General features: G+C 34.9%; 1 protein-coding gene across 4 annotated transcripts in view; it reads right to left on the bottom strand.

Moving 5' to 3' along the window:
• MIA2 (MIA SH3 domain ER export factor 2) overlaps window positions 1-18,853 on the bottom strand; it is an 82,744-nt gene that overhangs the window by 43,439 nt on the left and 20,452 nt on the right. Inside the window, exons 1-4 of one of the 4 annotated variants that reach the window (XM_072962959.1) lie at window positions 17,949-18,086; window positions 7,104-7,235; window positions 5,335-5,356; window positions 5,157-5,245 (exon numbers count right to left, since the gene is read on the bottom strand). In XM_072962959.1, coding sequence (XP_072819060.1) covers window positions 5,157-5,245; window positions 5,335-5,356; window positions 7,104-7,235; window positions 17,949-17,975 — 270 coding nt within the window. In that variant the 5' untranslated portion in view covers window positions 17,976-18,086. Of the gene's footprint in view, window positions 1-5,156; window positions 5,246-5,334; window positions 5,357-7,103; window positions 7,236-15,844; window positions 16,202-16,642; window positions 16,703-17,948; window positions 18,087-18,853 lie in introns of those variants that run through there. The other 3 variants (XM_031678985.2, XM_015246550.3, XM_031678979.2) reach the window with 3 other exon arrangements.

Below are 18,853 nucleotides of genomic sequence, written 5' to 3'. Positions count from 1 at the left end.
TCAATAGATGATTTAAAAGATTCAGATCAAAAGACTTAGTAAAATGGAAGCTACATCAGAAGAAAATATCCAGGATGAAGTGTGAACAAAAAGACAGACAATCCAGAAAAGAACATAGATACATTATGGGATATAGTAAGAAGCTAAAAAACAAGTATTTAGAATCCCAGGAAGAGAAGGGGGAAAAAAGGCAAAAACAATTTGAAAAAGTAATGATCGAAAGTGTTCCAAAACTAATGAAAGACACTAAGTCACAGATTCCAGAACATCATGAACCTCAAGAATGAGAAACAGAAAACACTATATCCAGACAACTAGTAACATTGCTGAAAATAAAAGACAGAGAAAATCATAAAAGTAACCAGATAGTTTCTCATAAAGTTAAACAATATCTGCCCTATGACTCACCAACTCTAATACAGATATTTACTAAAGAGAAATGAAAACATATATATACACACACACACAAAGGAAAAAAAAGCCTCATAGATGATCATAGTAACTATTCATAAAGGTCAAAAGCTGGAAAATAAGCATATTAAGAGATAAATGGATTTTTCAAATTGCGTTATGTTGCTACAACACAAATTTATTTATAAGTAAAAAGAAAAACTACTAATATATGCAACAACATAGTGAATCTCAAAAGCATAATGCTAAATGAAAACAGACGAGCACAGAAGTATGATTTCATTTATACAAACTCTGTAATAGACAAAAACTAACATATAGTGATAAAAACAAAGTGGGTACTGGTAGAGGACTGACTGAAAATGAGCATAGGGAAATTTAAGGGTGATAGAAATATTTTATATATTGATGAAGGTGGCAGATTCATGGGTGAACAGACTTGTCAAAACTAATCGGACTGCTTATTTAAGACTCTCCATTTTACTATAAAATCATACCTCAATTTTAAAAATTGAAAGAGAAAAAAGATCCTGAAAAAGACATAATATCATCAAATTTCAACAAAACTTATTGCTGACTTAGCCCACAAACATGGCAAGAAAAAAAAAGTAAAATGAGATGTCCAAAGCACTTAAAGAAAATAACTGCTAATTTAGACTACGATAAAGAGTATTCTACAAAACAAAGAAATAAAGACATTACCAGACAAGCAAAAGCTAAGAGAATTTATCAACAGTTTTCTTATTCCAGAAAAGAAAAGACCAGAAGGTCTTTCTATTTATTATTCTTTAGGAGGAAGAAAAATCATCCCAGATGTAAACTGGAAGGGAAGTAAAAGAATGAAGAGCAACAGAAAGAATAAATGCGTGGATAAATCCAAATGATTGTTAACTGTTTCAAAGGAAAACAAAATGATTTGGGGGGTTACATAAATATAAAATCAAAATATACTGCAACGGCCCTTAGACCAAAGGCTGCAAGGATGCAAGTGGAATTAAAGCATTCTAATATCCCTGCATTGTCCGGTAAGTAGGAAACACACAAATTTGTATTACACTTAAATAAATTAAGGATACACGTTGCAAATCTCTAAGGTAACCATTAAAAGAATATAAAATAATCCGTAACTAATGAACCCATTGACACAGAAGATATTAATAAAAAACTATTTCAATCTAAAAGAAAACAAAAGAGAAGAGGAGAAGGCACATGGAACAGCAGGTCAAATAGAAAATAAATAGTTAAAATGATAGATTTGAACCTTAATAAATTAGAAATTACATTAAATGCAAATGAATTCAATAGTCTAAATAAAAAGTTTTTTTAGACTGATTAAAAAAAGCAAAACCCAACTATATACTATTTCCCAAAAAGACAACTTAAATATACATATATAAAAAGGTTGAAAGTAAAATAATGGGAAAAGATCTATCAGGCAAATATTCACTAAGTGAAAACTAAGGTAATTAACACTATATACCACAAAAAGTCAAGAATTACTAGAAATAATTCATGATATTAATTTCATTAATGCGTTTCATGATAAAAGGGTTCATTTCTAACTAGGAAGATAAAACAATTTTAAATCTGTATGCACCTAACATAGCCTAAATATACATAAAATCAACAAAACTAAAAAAAGAAAAAGAAATCCAAAATCTTAATGGGAAAGGTTAACATATTTCTCACAATAACCAATAAACAATATGAATTTTAAAAAGTGATTTAATTTTTATATTTATATAACAAGAAGTTTTAGTAAAAAAAATGGAATGGTATTGGTACAAGGATAATACGTATATACTGTATATGAAACATGTACCAATATCAATACTATGTAAAGCCAGAAAATAAGTATCAGCAAACAACAAAGGATCAAAATTATACAGAATATATTCTCTAAATTAAGTATAATTAAGTAAAATTAAGCTAAAGCTTAATAACAAACAAATTATTGGGAAATCCTCATGTTAGAAATTAATAAATATGCTAACAAATAACCAATACTTCAAAGAAGATATCACAATAAAATTGTAAAAATATTTTACACTGACTATCAGGAAACCATGACATAGCAAAAGTGGTGAGATACTTTAATGAAAGCCAAACTTCCCAAGTAAATTATATAACTTCAATACAGAAATTACAAAAGAAGGCTAAACACTCAATGATTTAAGTACCCATCCCAAGAAGTGAGCAAAGAGCAAATAAACGAAAGAGAAGTGAAAAAAAGAAGTAATAAAGTAATGAAATTGAAAGCAAATAAAGTAAAAATAATCAACTGGGCCAAAAGATCATCTTTGGAAACACTAAAAAACTGATAAACCACTGTCAAGGCTTTTAAGAAGATAAAGAGAGAAAGAAGGACAAATAATTATCAGAAATAAAAGAGCAGATCTTTCTAAAAGTCACAAAAATATTTAGAAAAACAAGAGAATAAACACCCTACCAGCAATGAGCAAACCAAAAATGAAATTGAAAAAAAGCAACTCCATTTGCAATACCATCAAAAAGAATAAAATACTTAGAAATAAATTTAACAAAAAAAATCCAAACTTTATACTCTGAAAACCACAAAACAAAACTGAAACAAAGAAGACCTAAATAAATGGAAAAGCATCTCATATCTATGGGTCAGAAAACTTAATATTGTTAAGATGGCAATACTCCCCAAATTGACCTACAGATTCAACATAAGCCCTATCAAATCCCAGCTAATTTATTTGCAGAAATTGAAAGCTGATCATAAAATCACAGAAAATGCAAAAAGCTCAGAACTGTCTTGAAAAGCTATAGAACACATACTTTCCAATTTCAAACCTTATTACAAAGCTACACTAATCAAGACAGTGTGGTGCTGGCATTAAGGATAGACATATAGAGGAATGAAATACAGCTGAGAATCCAGAAATGAACCCTCACAATTACGGTAAGTTGATTTTTGACAAGGATGTCACAACAATTCAATGGGGAAAGATAAATTCTTTCAACAAATGGTACTGGGACAACTAGATATCCACATGCCAAAAATGAAGCTGGACCCTTACTACCTTGCACAATATACAAAAATTAATTCAAAATAGACCAAAGACCTAAACATAAGAGCTAATCCTATAAAACTGTTAGAAGGAAACATAGGTGTAAATCTTTGTGACCTTGTTTTAAGCAACAGTTTCTTAGAAATGACACCAAAAGCATAACCAACAAAAGAAAAACTAGATAAACTGAATCATCAAAATTTAAAACTTTTATGCTTCAAAGACACCACCAAAAAAGTGAGGACACAACCCACAGAATGAGAAAAAATGTTTGCAAATTATATACCTGATAAGGGACTCATATCTATGATATATAAAGCTAGAACTCAGTAACAAAGACAAATAACACAATTTAAAAATAGGCAAAGGAACTGAGTGGACATTTCTACAAAGAAGATATACAAATGGCCAATAAGCACATGAAAAGAGGTTCAACAACACTGACCATCAGGGAACTGCTGGTGGAAATATAAACTAGCATAATCATTGTGAAAACAGTCTGGCAGTTCTTCCATAAAGTTAAATATAGATCCAGTAATTCTACTCTTAGGCAAATACCCAGAAGCATTTAAAACATATATCCACATAAAAACCTGTACAAGAAAATCCAGAGCAGCACCATTTATAATAAAAAGTACAATAATCCAAATGTCCATCAACTGAAAATGGATATATCAACTGTGGTAGGGAGTATTATTTGGCAAACAAAAGATATTAAGTACTGATACATGCTACAACATGGATGACTCCTGAAAACATTATGCAAAGTTTAAAAAGCTAGTCATGAAGAACCACAGGCTGCATGATTCCACTTACGTGAAATAGAATCCAGAGTAGGCAAGTTTATAGAAATATAAAGTAGGTGAGTCATCTATGGCTTGGGAGTGGGAGAGACTGCATGAAGAGTAACAGCTAAGGGGTGCAGTATTTCTTTTGGGGGTAAAAAATATGCTCAAAAATTTATTGTAGTGATGGATGTACAGCTGTGTACATCCTTGACCCTGGACTAAAGAGCTTCTAAAACTGTGAAAAAAATTGATTTCCGTGTAAGTTACCCAGTCTGTGGTATTGTGTTACATGGCAGTCCCAGCAAACTAATATAAAGACTAAATGAAAAAAAAGAGTTTCTAAAAGATAACACAGAAGAATAACTTCATATTCTTGAGTAGACCAAAAAAAAAAATTTTACATAGTTAGCAAATAGCAGTCACCATAAAGAAAAGATGGATAAATAAGACTAGGTTAAAAGTAAGAACTGCTTACCAAGTCACCGTTTGAAATAAAAAGGCAAAACAGAGTGGAAGAAGATATTTGCAATGCAGGTATCTAACAAAGACTTGTATCCAAAATACAGAAAAAAATCCTACATACCAAAAAGGAAAAAGATAGATAACCATACCTTTAAAAATTGGAAGGGAAAAAAAAAAACAAAAAACACCTTGACCAGGCAATGTCACAGAAAGGATATCCAAATGGTCAATAAACATATGCAAAGGTGCTTAACCTCATTAGTCAGGGAAACAAAAACTGAAACCACTATGCACCTACCACAACGGTTAGTATTACTAAGATTGGTAATATGAGAGCAACTAAACTCTCATTCTTTGAAAACAAAGCATTAATAAACTTACACAGAAGTAGCTGCATTGAAAGGTATAAAGCCCTCTGACTCTAACATGAATGTCAACATTTTCAAAAATGTCTTACCTCTTTTTGAAAAAGGCTTAATTTTTCAAGTAGTTTACATTTTTCTTCGATTAGTGTAGAAAGTTCTACAGCCAGCTTTTTCTCTCTTCCTAAAAAAAAGTTAATGTTATCAAGTTTTTTAATTTATTCAATTATAAATAACAATGATGAGATTTCTAAAATAGAAAAGAAAACTTACCCACATAAAGCCGACTTCTAATCTGAAACAAATTTTTAACAAAAATTACATTAAAACAAATACACATTCAAGCAAATATAATTTATTTACCTTCTACCCAACTTAAAAACAACAGGTTTCTTATTGTCTTAGTATAAACATAAGTTAGTCAACAAGTGCTCTATTTCCAATGAGAAAAATGCTACATGTTAAAGTTTCCCTACTGAGGATTCACTCTGTGTTAGCGCATTAACGGCTCTGAAATAAAGTCTACCTTAAACATACCAGTTTCACTTCATTTAGCCCACTTCTCCTCAAACGTATTTGACCCTAAAACAAACTACTTAAGGAAGCCCCTATTACCATTTCCCCTAGTATTAATATCCAAAATAACAGTTTAAAAAATGTTACGAGGGGGCCATGGATCTGATACCATAAGGAAAAGCTTAAAAAATATTTTTTTTTCTTCTTTAACCTCTCTCTCAAACAATGAAGGAAAAATTCCATTTTTAAGGGGACCAGGCTTAGGGCTAAGGTAATATAAATTAAAAAAACAAACAAACAAACAATGGGGATATAAATCATCTACAGAAGATGTATAGGAATTAAATTAAAAGAAACAAGATTTAAAAGTCAAGGCACAGAAAATAAGTATAGATGAGGAACAGTTAGGGAACTGAAACATCAGATTCAGAAACAATCTCAAAAGGTAACTAAACCATTAAAAAAAAGGAGGAAAAAGTTGAGATAACGAAAGTCAGGAGAAGAGCCAACATCTAAAAAGATAATAATCCCACAGAGGAAAAAAAATGTAAAATGCAGAAGAAATGTCCCAGAATTAAAAAAGACAAAAGATTTCATATTTAAATATTCAAGAAAATTCTAAAGAAGAAATAAAATCTAACCTAAACATATTATATTGAAGTAAGAATATCAAGTTAAAAGCTTCCACAGAGAACAGATCACTTACAAATGAGTAAGAATCCCATTGACACTAGACTTTTCAATAAGTAACATTTGATGTTAAAAGACAAGGAAGTAAGGGTTTTCAAGTATTACAAAGACAGAACTCTCTTACAAATATACAACAGGAGACATGCGTAAGAATCTACACAACAGGAGACATGTGTAAGAATCTACACAACAGCATTATTTGTAATAGAGAAATTACAATGTCATATTCTAGTACAATCAAAATAGGCCCAAAATATGGAGGAATCTTAGCAATCAATACAGGATGGAGTAAAAAACAGTTTCAAGACATGATATATGTCATGAAACTAAGCAAATTACCATACTTTTGAAGGATATATGTAGATAAGACCCCAGAAAAAAAAAATTTTAGGCATAGGAATAATCAACATAGGCTCCAGAACAGAATTACCTCTAGTACTGGGAGGCAGGGGGATGAAATGAGAAAGGATCACCTATATGTAAGTGGCAGTCAATGTTTTTGATTCTAGCTTGGGTGGTACTTTCACAGGTGTTTAATATACTGCTAAAAATAAACAGACCCCAAATAATAAACAATTAAGAAATAAAGCTCGGGTTTTAGTATTAGTGTGGAATACTCCTACAAATAAATTGTTTTTAATTTTTACACTTTAAAAAATTCCTCTAAATCCATATTCAGTTTCTAAGAGCCACATATTAACATGAGGAGCCCAGATTACAACCTAACTTGTTTCATTAAAACAAAAGGTATGTTTCTCATATTATTTGTTCAATATGAGGACACAATGAACATTCTCTTATGTATTATATAACTTAATATAGCATTGGTTACTTACCGATCGAAAACTTCTCCACAAAAACAAGAGAACAGCAAAAAATCCAACAATAGTTGCACATATCACCAATTCCCATGGAAAACCATAGAAATTAGAACCCGGTCTCATATTTTCAGGCAATGCTGCCACAACCTTCAAGACAAAGAAAATCAACTTCTTAAAAAATGCACTTTTGATAAAAGCTATTGATTACAAACTGCTATACACAAGTTTTGTGCCCCCTCAATCCCAACATTCCTACGTGAAAAACTAATCTCCAATGTGATAGTGTTTGAAAGTAGGGCCTTAAGTCATGAGAGCGGAGCCTTCATAAAGAAGAATGATTAGTCCCCTTAAAAAAGAGGCTCCAGAAAGCTCCCTTGACACTTCTACCACAGGAGGGTATAGTGAGAAATCTATGAACCAGAAGTGTGCCCTCACCAAACACCAGATCTACAGCACCTTTATCTTGGTGCCCCCAGCCTCCAGAACTGTGAGAAAAATGCGTATTGTTTAAGTCGCTCTATGGTACTTTTGTTACAGCAGTGCCAATGGACTAAGACACAAACATAAGTACAAGTTTACAAGTAAACACTATTAACACGCTCTGTATGAAACTGACTACCAGGCTACCACCAAGCAGAAGGTATCAGAGTGTATTTTTCTGGCAATTTTCAACCACTATTTACAAGCGATAAAGGACAGCAGTATGATGAAATACAACGGTTTTCATACGGGTATTCAACAGATGACTCAGAGCTTCTGAAAAGGAGAGTAAGAGGAGAGAAGGCCAGAGAAAGAAGCTGAATCAGGTGCTCTGACCCTGATTCAACCAGTTTCGGCTTTTTCTGTATATTGGGTTCCAAACACAATTTCTCTATGTGGCAAAAAGGATCTGCTGCTTCACTTTGTAAAAAGTTTGGAAACTACTGATGGTGCCTTGGATTTAGAATCTGAATCCCTCCACCCTACCTCTGCGGCTCCCTCCTATTAGAAATGGGAATAATGCTGCATGAAATGCACAGCAGGTACTCAATAAAGGGAACTATTTCTATTACTCCTCCTCCAAAGACCATGATCCTGTAACTATGTCCTTTCTACACCCCTCTGTCTAGCAAGTCTTCAGCACAAAACAGCTTAAGGCATTTGCAGTTCTGTATTTCATCTTCCTCTGGGTCAGCTCATTTTTCATCCTCATCCTATGCAGTTATTTTTTATTTTGTTACCAGGCCCACATAGTTCTCAATCACATACAAAGGTAAAATACAGGAGGAAAAAAGAAAAATACCCTTTTACGAAAAATCTCAAGTCAGGTTTGATGCTTTCCAGGGTTCAATCCAAAACCTCTATGGCAAATCTTCCCTTTTTAGGCCTTTTCCACCTAGAAAAACACTCTTTATCAACTATTCTCCTCTCCAAAATCTTTTTTATACCTCTGATCTATATATATTCTCTTCTAAAATGTTATTTATAGTTCATTCAACTGTATTAAAAAAAAAACCTAAATACATCTTCTAAAAAAAAAAAATACCCCTTTACCCTTATCTCTACCTCTGCCAGTCCCTACATTACCTTGGTTACTAGTTCATAGAATTGTGACATCACTAGAAACAATCAATGATTTAAAAAAAAAAAACTTCTGTTTCTGAGAAAGAGGTATTCAACCCACAAAACTGAAGAGAAAAGGAGTTTTCTTTACAGTTTATATAGTCTCCAACCATCTTACTATCAGCTAACTATGTCAAAACATAAAATGCACATCACTTCAAAAATCTAACAATTGACATGATCTCTTTACAACACTATAACACTTTAAGGGACAATTCTAAGAGCATCTCTCAGATTAAACAAGCAATTATCTTTAGTATGGTGATGTTTCTTAAATTCAGTAGCATTTTATCACTCCTTCTGAAAGGAAATGGCAAATCCTAGGTTAAAGCCTTCAGCCAGTGGAATCTAGTGAGATCTAGAGGACTGAGAAATAGCAAAGAATCTGAGTCTCAAGAATTGATCTTAAATCCATTGCTCTAGTCTTAGTAATTCTGTTTTTCTCATGGAGACTTTTCACCATAAATTTTAACTACAATATAGAACCCTATCTCTTCAAAAGTATAGGAAAAAAATCCAAACTTAACAAACATCAATAAATATAATGAAATACATAATTACACATGATTCTATAAATTGGTCCTAAACTTTAGAAGTAATGGGTAACCCTCCATAAAATACAGTAGTGATTAATCACAGAATACTTAAAATCTATTCTACTCCCTAACATGAGTATTAAAGGAATTCTAAACCAAGCATCTTAAAGGAATCAATTAATCAAGTTGACAAAATACTGTAAGGTTAAATTAAAATTGTTTTTCATCTAATTGCAATTAAACATGATCTATATTAATAAAGACAATATAATAGAATGTCAACATACAGGCCCTCAGACTGTAATGCAGTTTCATGAAGCTACACTCTCCAAGACATAAAAATTGAAAAATGAATTCTCCTTTACATAATAAATTAGATTTTTTTCCTGTAATTAGTAATAAACCACCAAAAAGTTTAAAAGAGGTACTGATTCACTCATTATTCATAATCAAGTTTGATGAAAACTATTTTGAGTATGCTTTTAAATTCCTTTAATTTTTTTATTTTACAAAAATGTAAACTGGTGACCATTAAAAATAATAATTCTGCCTTTAAAAGAATATCAAAAGAGCTTTAGAGTCAAATGGTCTAAAAAGAGTTAAGGGAATTAGAGTTCACCCAAACAAGATGAAATGGGGTATGTAAAATTAATAATTACCTCATTAGAAACTGCTAATATTCATTCATTCATTCATCCATCTACCCATCTACTAATTCCACATTTATTAACAAGTTATATTCCAGATACTTTTTAAAAAACATACTATCTTTTCAACTTTGTCCGTTTCCATGGCTTTAATTACCACTATGATAATAATGCACAAATCTGTGACTCCAACTGTGAGTTTTGTAATACCAGATTATTGGACAAATCTACATGGATATCCTGGAGGGAATAACAAAATTCAATACCCTTTCATGATGAAAACACTCAGCAGGCTAGGACTGAAGGCAACTATGAAAAACTCAGAGCTAACATCAAACTTAATGGTGAAACACTGAAATCTTTCACCTGAAGATCAGTAACAAGACAAGGATGTCCACTCTCTCCACACTGATTCAATATGGTTCTGGAGGTTCAAGCCAGACCATTAGGAAAGAAAAATAAATAAATTAAATTAAAAGGCGCCCAGACTGGAAAGGAAAAAGTAAAACTATCTACCTTTGAGGAAGACATAATCTTATATATAAAAAATCCTAAATAATCCACGTAGACATACCAAAGAAAAAAACTGTAGAGTTAACAAACAAATTCAGCAAAGCCACAGGATACAAAATGAAAACAGAAAAATTAGTCATATTTCTATACAATAGCAATAAACAATCTTAAAATGAAATTAAGAAAATATTTCCATTTACAATAGCAAAAAGAGAATAAAACACTTAGGAATAAATTTACTCTGAAAACTACAAAATACTTGAGAGAAATTAAATAAGATCTAAATAAAGGAAAATATATCCCATGTTCATAGATCAGAAGACTTAATATTGTCAAGATGGCACTACTCCTCAAATTGATCTACAGAGTCAATGCAATCCCTGTCAAAATTCCAAATGCCTCTTTCATAACAATGAACAAGCTGATCCTAAAAATCACATAGAAATGCAAGGAATAGTATTTCTTTATATACAGATATATAGCCATACATACATACAAGCACATGGCTATCTATCTATCTATCCACACACATATTAGCCAAAACAATACTGAAAATGAAGATCAATGTTGGAGTATTTATACTTCCCTATTTAAAAACTTACTACAGAGCTACAGTAATAAAGACAGTTTGGTAATGATTTAAAAGATAGACATAAAGACTAATGGAGTAGAAATGAGAATCCAGAAATAAACTATTAAAATTATAAACATTATGACACAAATAGATGGAACAATATACCTTGTCCATGGGTTGGAAGAATTCATGTTGTTAAAATAACCATACTACCCAAAGCAAACTACAGATTCAATGCAATCCTTACCAAAATATTAATGGCATTTTTCACAGAACTAGAACAAATAATTTTAAATTTTATATGGAAACACAAAAGACCCCAAATGACCAAATTAAACTTGACAAAGAACAGAGCCAGAGGAATCATGCTCCCTGACTTCAGACTATACTACAAAGTTAAAATAATCAATGCAGTATGGTACTGGCACAAAAACGGACACATAGATGAATGGAACAGAACAGAGAGACCAGAAATAAACCTATATACTTACAGTCAATTACTCTACAACAAATAAGGCAAGAATATACAATGGGAAAAAGACAAGTCTCTTCAATATGCGGTGCTGGGAAAACTGGACAGTGATATGTAAAAGAATGAAATTAGAATATTTTCTCACCCCATATACAAAAGTAAACTCAAAATGCATTAAAGATCTAAATGCAAAGCCAGAAACCATAAAAATTCCTAGAAGAAACCACAGGCAGAAAACTTTTTTTGACAAAAATCACAGCAAAATTTTTTTGGATCTGTCAGCTAAAGCAAAGGATATAAAAAGTGAAAATAAATAAATGGGACCTAATTAAACTTAAAAGCTTTTGCACAGCAAAGGAAACCACTGACAAAATGAAAAGACAACTACTGAAAAGGAGAAAATATTTGGAAATAATCTGACTAATAAAAGCTTAATATCCAAAATGTATAAACAGCTCACTGTGTATAATAAGAGCTTAATATCCAAAATATATACACAGCTCACAATTCATTATCAAAAAAAAAAACCCAATTAAAAAATGAAAGACCTGAACAGACATTTTTCCAAAGAAGACATTCAGATGGCCAAGAGGGACATGAAAAGATGCTCAACATTCCTAATCATCAGAGAAATGCAAACCAAAACCACAATGAGATATCACCTCAGAAAATGGCCATCATCAAAAAGACCACAAATAACAAATGTTGCCAAGGATGTGGAGAAAAAGGAATCCTTGCACATTGCTGGTGGGAATGTAAATTGGTTCAGTCATGATGGAGAACAGTATGGAGGTTCCTCAAAAAACTAAAATTAGAGCTACCATACGATCCAGCAATTCCACTCCTGGGCATATATCCAATGAAAATAAAAACACTAATTTTAAAAAGATATACCCACCCCAATGTTCATAACAGCATCATTTACAATTGCCAAGATATGTAAGCAACCTAAGTGTCCATTAGCAGATGAATGGATAAAGATGTGGTACATATATACAATGGAATACTATTCATTCATAAAAAAGAATAAAAGTTTGCCATTTGCAACAACATGGATGAACCTGGAAACTATTATGCATAGTAAAATGAATGAGACAGAGAAGATAAATATTGTATGCTATCACTTATTTGTGGAACCTAAAACATAAAGCAAACAAATATATGTAACAAAATGGAAACAGACTTATGGATATAGAGAACAAATTAGTGGTTACCAAGTGGGGAGAGGGAACAGGGAGGGGAATGATAGCGGGAGGGAGTTAAGAAGTACAAACTACAAAGCATAAATAAGCTACAAGGATATATTGTACAGCACAGGGAATATAGCCAATATTTTATAGTAACTTTAAATGGAGTATTATCTGTAGAAATTCTGAATCATTATGTTGTACACTTGAAACTAATATAATATTGTAAATAAACTATATCTCAATTTAAAAAACTTATAGTCAATTGGTTTTCAACAGCAGTACCAATACAAAATCAATGAGGAAAGAGAGGTCTTTTCAACAAATGGTGTTGGGACAATTGGATATCTACTTGCAAATTAATGAATCCGGATCCATACTTTATATTATATAAAAATTAATTCAAAATGGATCACAGACCTTAAGTAAGAGTCAAAACTTTTAAAAGGAAACACAGATGTAAATTTCTGTGACCTTATTTTAAGCAATGGTTTCCTACATATGACATCAAAAGCATAAGCAACCAAAGGGAAAAAGATAAATCGGATTGCATCAAATTTAAAACCTTGGTGCTTCAAAGATCACCATCAAAAAAGTGAAAAGACAACCTACAGAATAGCAGAAACTATTTGCAAATCATATACCTAATAAGGGGCTAGTATCCTGAATGTATAAAGAACACTTTTATCTTCAACAATAAAGACAAACAGTCCAATTTTTTAAATGGGCAATAGGCATTTCTCCAAAGATATACAAACAGCCAATAGCACATGTAAAGTTGCTCACCATCATTAGTCATGAGGGGACTGTAAATCAAAACCACAATGAGATACCACTTTACACTCATCTTAGGGTAGCAATTGAAAAAAAAAGTGTTGGAGACGATGCGGGAAATTAGACCCTCATAAACTGCTGGTCGGGATGTAAAATGGTGCAGCATCTGTGGAAAACAACTTGGCAGTTCCTCAAAATGTTAAACACACAGTAAACATGATCCAGTAATTCCACCCCTAGATATAAATCCAATATATATTCATTAAAATACTGGTACATGAATGTCCACAGCAGCATTATTCATAATAGTCAAAAAGTGCAAATAACCCAAATATCCATTAAATTATGAATGAATACTCAAAATGTAGTATCTCTAGACAACGAAAATATTTTTCAGCCATAAAAATTAATGAAATCCTCTCATATGCTACAACATGGATGAATCTCAAAAGCGTGCTAAGTAAAAGAAGTCATACACAAAAGGCCACATATTGAGCAATTCCATTTACATGAAATGTCAAAAAGACAAACTCATAGAGACAGAGTAGACTGGTTGTGGCAAAGGGATGGAGTGAGGGGAGAAATGGGACTGACTACTAATAAGCACAGGGTTTCTTTTTAGGGTGATAAAAGTATTTGCAAGTTGTGGTGATGGTTTACACAACACAGTGAACATACCAAAAAAAATCACTGAATTTGATAGTATAAAAGAATAAATTTTATGTTATGTGATTATATTTCAAAAAATAATGTAACTAAAAAAAAAAAATCAAAAAGCAGAGCAGTGTTGTGCCATCCTAGGTCCCAGGCCAGTATTGTGAGCATAGCATATTTAGCACAAAAAAAAAAAAAAATCCAGGTGAAGATATTGTTCATGGATTAGAAAAAAAGTTCTACAAAATCTGGCTACCCTTCTCCATGTCTCTCTCCACTGATGGTCCTATAAAAACTAAGTTTTGATTATTGTTGTTTTTAATGAAAAAGGGAAATATGTGCAATCTGAAATTACCTCATCCCACAATATCCTTCTCTTCTTATAAACCCTAACTCTTCAAATGAGTAAGTTGCCATAACCAGAAACCTAGGAGTCATTCTAGATTCCTTTTTTCTCTCTTATCTTTTGCATCCAATCAATAAATTCCTACCCATTTTAGCTCTTAGCTCCTAAATATTTCCCATTCAGTACCCTCTTCTCTAGCTCTACTTGACAACATTGTCATCTCTCCCATATACCCTGTTTCTGGTTTTGTTGTCCCTACATCTAACCTACATACTACTATCAGGAAGATCTAGTTAAACCAAAAGCCTTACTCTCTGAGCCCACTTTACACTCTAATAATACAGCTCCTACTTTACTGTACACAGCATATTGTTTCATGCCTGCTCTGCTTAAGCTATTCGCTCAGCCTGAAAAGGCTTTCATAAACTCTTAAGAAAATGTAATCTCTCTTACCCCTCTATTCCCCTAGCATTTTGTATGGATGCATCAGTTTTTAGTTTGTACTGTTTTTGTCTTCTCTCCCTTAACAGACAGTATGACACCAGTGGCCCAGTCCATATCTTAGTCCGTTTAGAATCTCCATGGACCTGTCATCCGTATTTATATGTATACATAAGAAAATCAGTAGGCACACTACAGTTGAATAAACGCCATGGCAACAGAACTGTTTAATTTACGTAAAAAGAAACCAATCATCATAACTGCCCCAATATCTAAAGGGGCTTTTGAAATTTTTAATCTAAATAGTTTTTTAAAACACGGTGACATAAATATGCCTAAGCATGTCTATAAAGACAGGTGTAAACAGAAAAATCCCTGCAACCTGATTACAAAGTGAACCTAAAAAAAAGAATAGGGAAATTGTGAACACTGGGAGTTTAATATCACCAGATTTTACATTAACACAACCTTTTACATTAAGAAGACACAGGAAAAAAAGCGAAAAACAATCTCACTTATGGTAAAGCGTCTCAAAAGTGCATTCTTTATTAAAAGAAAATACAGAATCATAAGTCTGACTCCTTGACTAGGTTTAGTTGTCCATTCAAGCAAGGGGAAGTTTCAGCACGAAAAGGAATTCATTTCAGAGGATTAGTCCTCAAGTTTCTCACAGCCAGAGAAACCACGTGTCATTGACCTCTGTTCAAAATAAATAACATGAAGGAAAAACTAATTCATTTTAGGAACCGGGAAACACACCTTTGTCAAGCCCCGCTAAGCAAATCCACTCTTCACCTTCCTCATCTCCAGGTCCCCTTCCACCGCACACACAAATAAACGCCCAAGCATCCTAACGAACCTAGCTACTGCCTGGAGCCCGGCGGCAAGTGAGAACCTACTTCAGGACCTCCGACCCCTGCCGCTCAGACCCCAAACCCAAACTCTGCTGCTTCCTTCCCTAGGCTCCCGCGACCTCTGGGCCAAGTAACCCTGATCGCGCCCTGACTCACCCGGCGAAGCTTTTCCAGGACCAGCCCCAAGTACGGCTGAGGGGCAGTCCTGGGCCCCTCCATGGCGATAAGGCTGCCTTGGCCGTGGCGGCCGTAACCAGGGCCTGGCCCAGCCACAACAAGCGGCAAAGAACGCGCAGCCTTCGGTCCGGAACCCAAACCCGCACCCGGCAACCGGAGCAGACCACTGCGGAGCCGGCTGCGGGGGGATGCTGGAGGTGAGCGGCGCCGACAGGCCTCAAGTGTCCACGCTGCCCACCAAGGGAGCTTCAGCCCCCATGTTATGCTTTCCGTCCCGAGACTCGAAGGTCCAAGCCCGCCAGCACAAGCCTGCGACCTGCACCCTCCTCGCCGCCCTACCCCTCAGTTTGGTTTCGGCCAAACCGCGGCAGGGGGCGGGGTCGCGGGGCCGCGTAAATTTCCCCTCCTTCGCGCGAGGTTGGTAGACGTGTCCTGGTCGTTATCTCTTAAAGGGGCCGACGCTCTACCTGGCGAAGCTACCCACCCTTGGAAACCGAGGGGCTCGGGGCTGAGTGTGGGATGCGGCCTCGGGCTCTGCGCTGCGGAGCGGGCCGCACCGCCCCGAAGACCAGAGCTAGGCCCAGGAATCCCCACCTCAGGTGGCGGCGGCGAGGCTTCTCCTGGAGGCCCCTCGGCGAAGCCCCGCGGAGTGAGCGCGACGCGCCCCCTCGGCCCTGGGACCGGCGCCTCGCCCAGCCCCAACCCCCAGCTCTTTGCTCTTGCGGCCACGCCAGAGCCTGCTGTCTGCCCTCTGCAGAAGCCCGGACGGCGTCGTACCCCGGGGGAACCCGCCGGCCCAGGGAAACCGGCTGTCGCCTCCATGCCAGTCAGAGAATGGCCAGTAGGGCCCCGCGCCTCTGCGTCCTGCCAACCGTGTCCGGACTTTGGACTTTGGACAGGAAGGCGTCTTGGGTTAGCTGCGGTCTGGGCAAAGTTTAACCTCTCCCACGCAAGAGAATACCGATGGGGCCTCCTCTGCCCAGCGGATGGCTCGAGGGGTATACTCACTTTTACCTGAGTTACCTGGGCACTTGCTCAGCAAAACTGTCTTAAACGCCATGAGCTCCTAGTTAACCCAGACGCTGAAACGGAGCTGGGCGCGTGCTTTTCTCTGAGAGGTGTAGCTAAAAGTAGCACCTTGCCCTCTAAATTTAGGACCCTATATTTAGATCTGTTGAATAAAGTACCCAGGGCTGGATCTGTCCTTGGGTATGGGTTTTAACTGACACAGGTGTAAATTATAACCCATCTCTAAGTCTTCCCTGCCCCCATAATAATCGTTCTCACCAAATCAGCCTTCTAACTGAAGTCCTCAGTGAAGCAACTCAAAAAGGAACAGATACTCTTTCCTAAACAAATCACCCAAAAGAACTCAACAGTTGAACAAAATCTTAGATCCTTGGGAAACTTCCCTAATATTAAGCTCTAGTAGCCACAGAACTATTGTGCCAGAAGAAAATCCAAAAATGGCCCAAGTTCACAACAAATGATTTTCAGCACCAAAATGCAACCTAGTTTCTCGAAACTCAAAGTGCTCTCTCTCTCTTGCCACATCAGCCTAAAAAGTTTCCGGGACCATCAGTATCAAAGAGCAGAAATTGCTTAACAATTACCCATTTTTAAGATCTTACACAACCTTCAAATGTGTTGGACAGTGTGTATTGAAATTAAACTATGTAAATAGCTTACTAAAGTCAAAACAAAAGCAAAACCAAAACTTTAGAATTTCAAAGAATCTTAGAGCAATATGTGCCTCAATTAGATCCTTGTATTACTGAATGAAAATTCTTTAATAAGTCTGAACGTTTTCATGGGAACTCCAGAATCGTTATCAGCTTTCAGGACTTACAACCTAAAATACTTTTTGGAAAAATCCCTTTGCCCTCCCTAAAGCAGTCTGTGCCTTTTTCTGATTTTTCAATAATTACCATTCCAAATTTTTTTTAAAATAGGGACAAAAGAATAAGTGAAATTTTAAAGAAAAATCCAAAAATTTCCCCCATGGCAAAAACAGTAAAGCAAACAACACCAGATTTAAACCTAATTTCTTTTCTGCACACTTAATAGTCATATAGAAGCTTACCTCTTCCTCTAGATCTTTCAATTCCATTTTTTAAAAAGTTCATGTTAAAATATCCTAATATGTAAATCAAGTTCCACTAAGGACATCATATCCTTGCGAAAGATTTCACATTCTAATACATCCTGCACTCACTCTTCTGTTTCCACACTGACAGTGATCCTGTTCTGACACTTGTTTGGTAAAGGGGTGCTTTAGGTGGAGTTGTGACTACCAACCCATAATCCAATTTCATGGACATAAGTCCTGATGAAATTTTTGCTTAAATATTACGCATAGTTCTACCCTCTCAAAGTAACTGATAAAATAAAATTGAATGTTTTATGCTACAGTATATTCATATAGAGTACATGACTTTTACCATGAAAAAGATAGTCAAGGTTTGTTCTGAAGTAGACACGAGATTTTGTTGTCTTATATAGGCCGGCTTTAAAGGAAATGGAGAACAAATGCCCTTGGTGTTGCGACAGCTGTCAGCAAACAAGAACATTAGAAACATGCTAACCAGTAAACCTTGGCCACAACCTAGAAGCTGATTTCCCCTATGAAGGGCCCTGTTGCTAAACTGTAAATACCGGTTACTCCATTTAATTAAACAGGCACTGTCACAGGCTATAAGATCTAGTCTTTGAAAGGAGGTTAAACATGCTAAGCCTCATCTTCATTTTCTGTACTTAAGATGTAAGTGTTCTCAGAACGTATAACATGAGGAGCTACCTGTTGAACAACAGCTGGATAATTTCCATTGTTTATTCCACAGATAAATGAAGCATTCTAGTTAAGAATATATAAATGTTATATATAAATATATATAATGTGTATGTGCAGTCAAACTGTAATAATTCTACCTAATAAAACTAAAAAGGGAAAAATATGTATATAAATGTTATAACTTAAAGAGCCTCCTC

Source organism: Vicugna pacos, chromosome 6 (assembly GCF_048564905.1).
Source record: "Vicugna pacos chromosome 6, VicPac4, whole genome shotgun sequence".
NCBI lineage: Eukaryota > Metazoa > Chordata > Mammalia > Artiodactyla > Camelidae > Vicugna > Vicugna pacos.
This window is presented reverse-complemented; position numbering and strand designations above follow the sequence as displayed.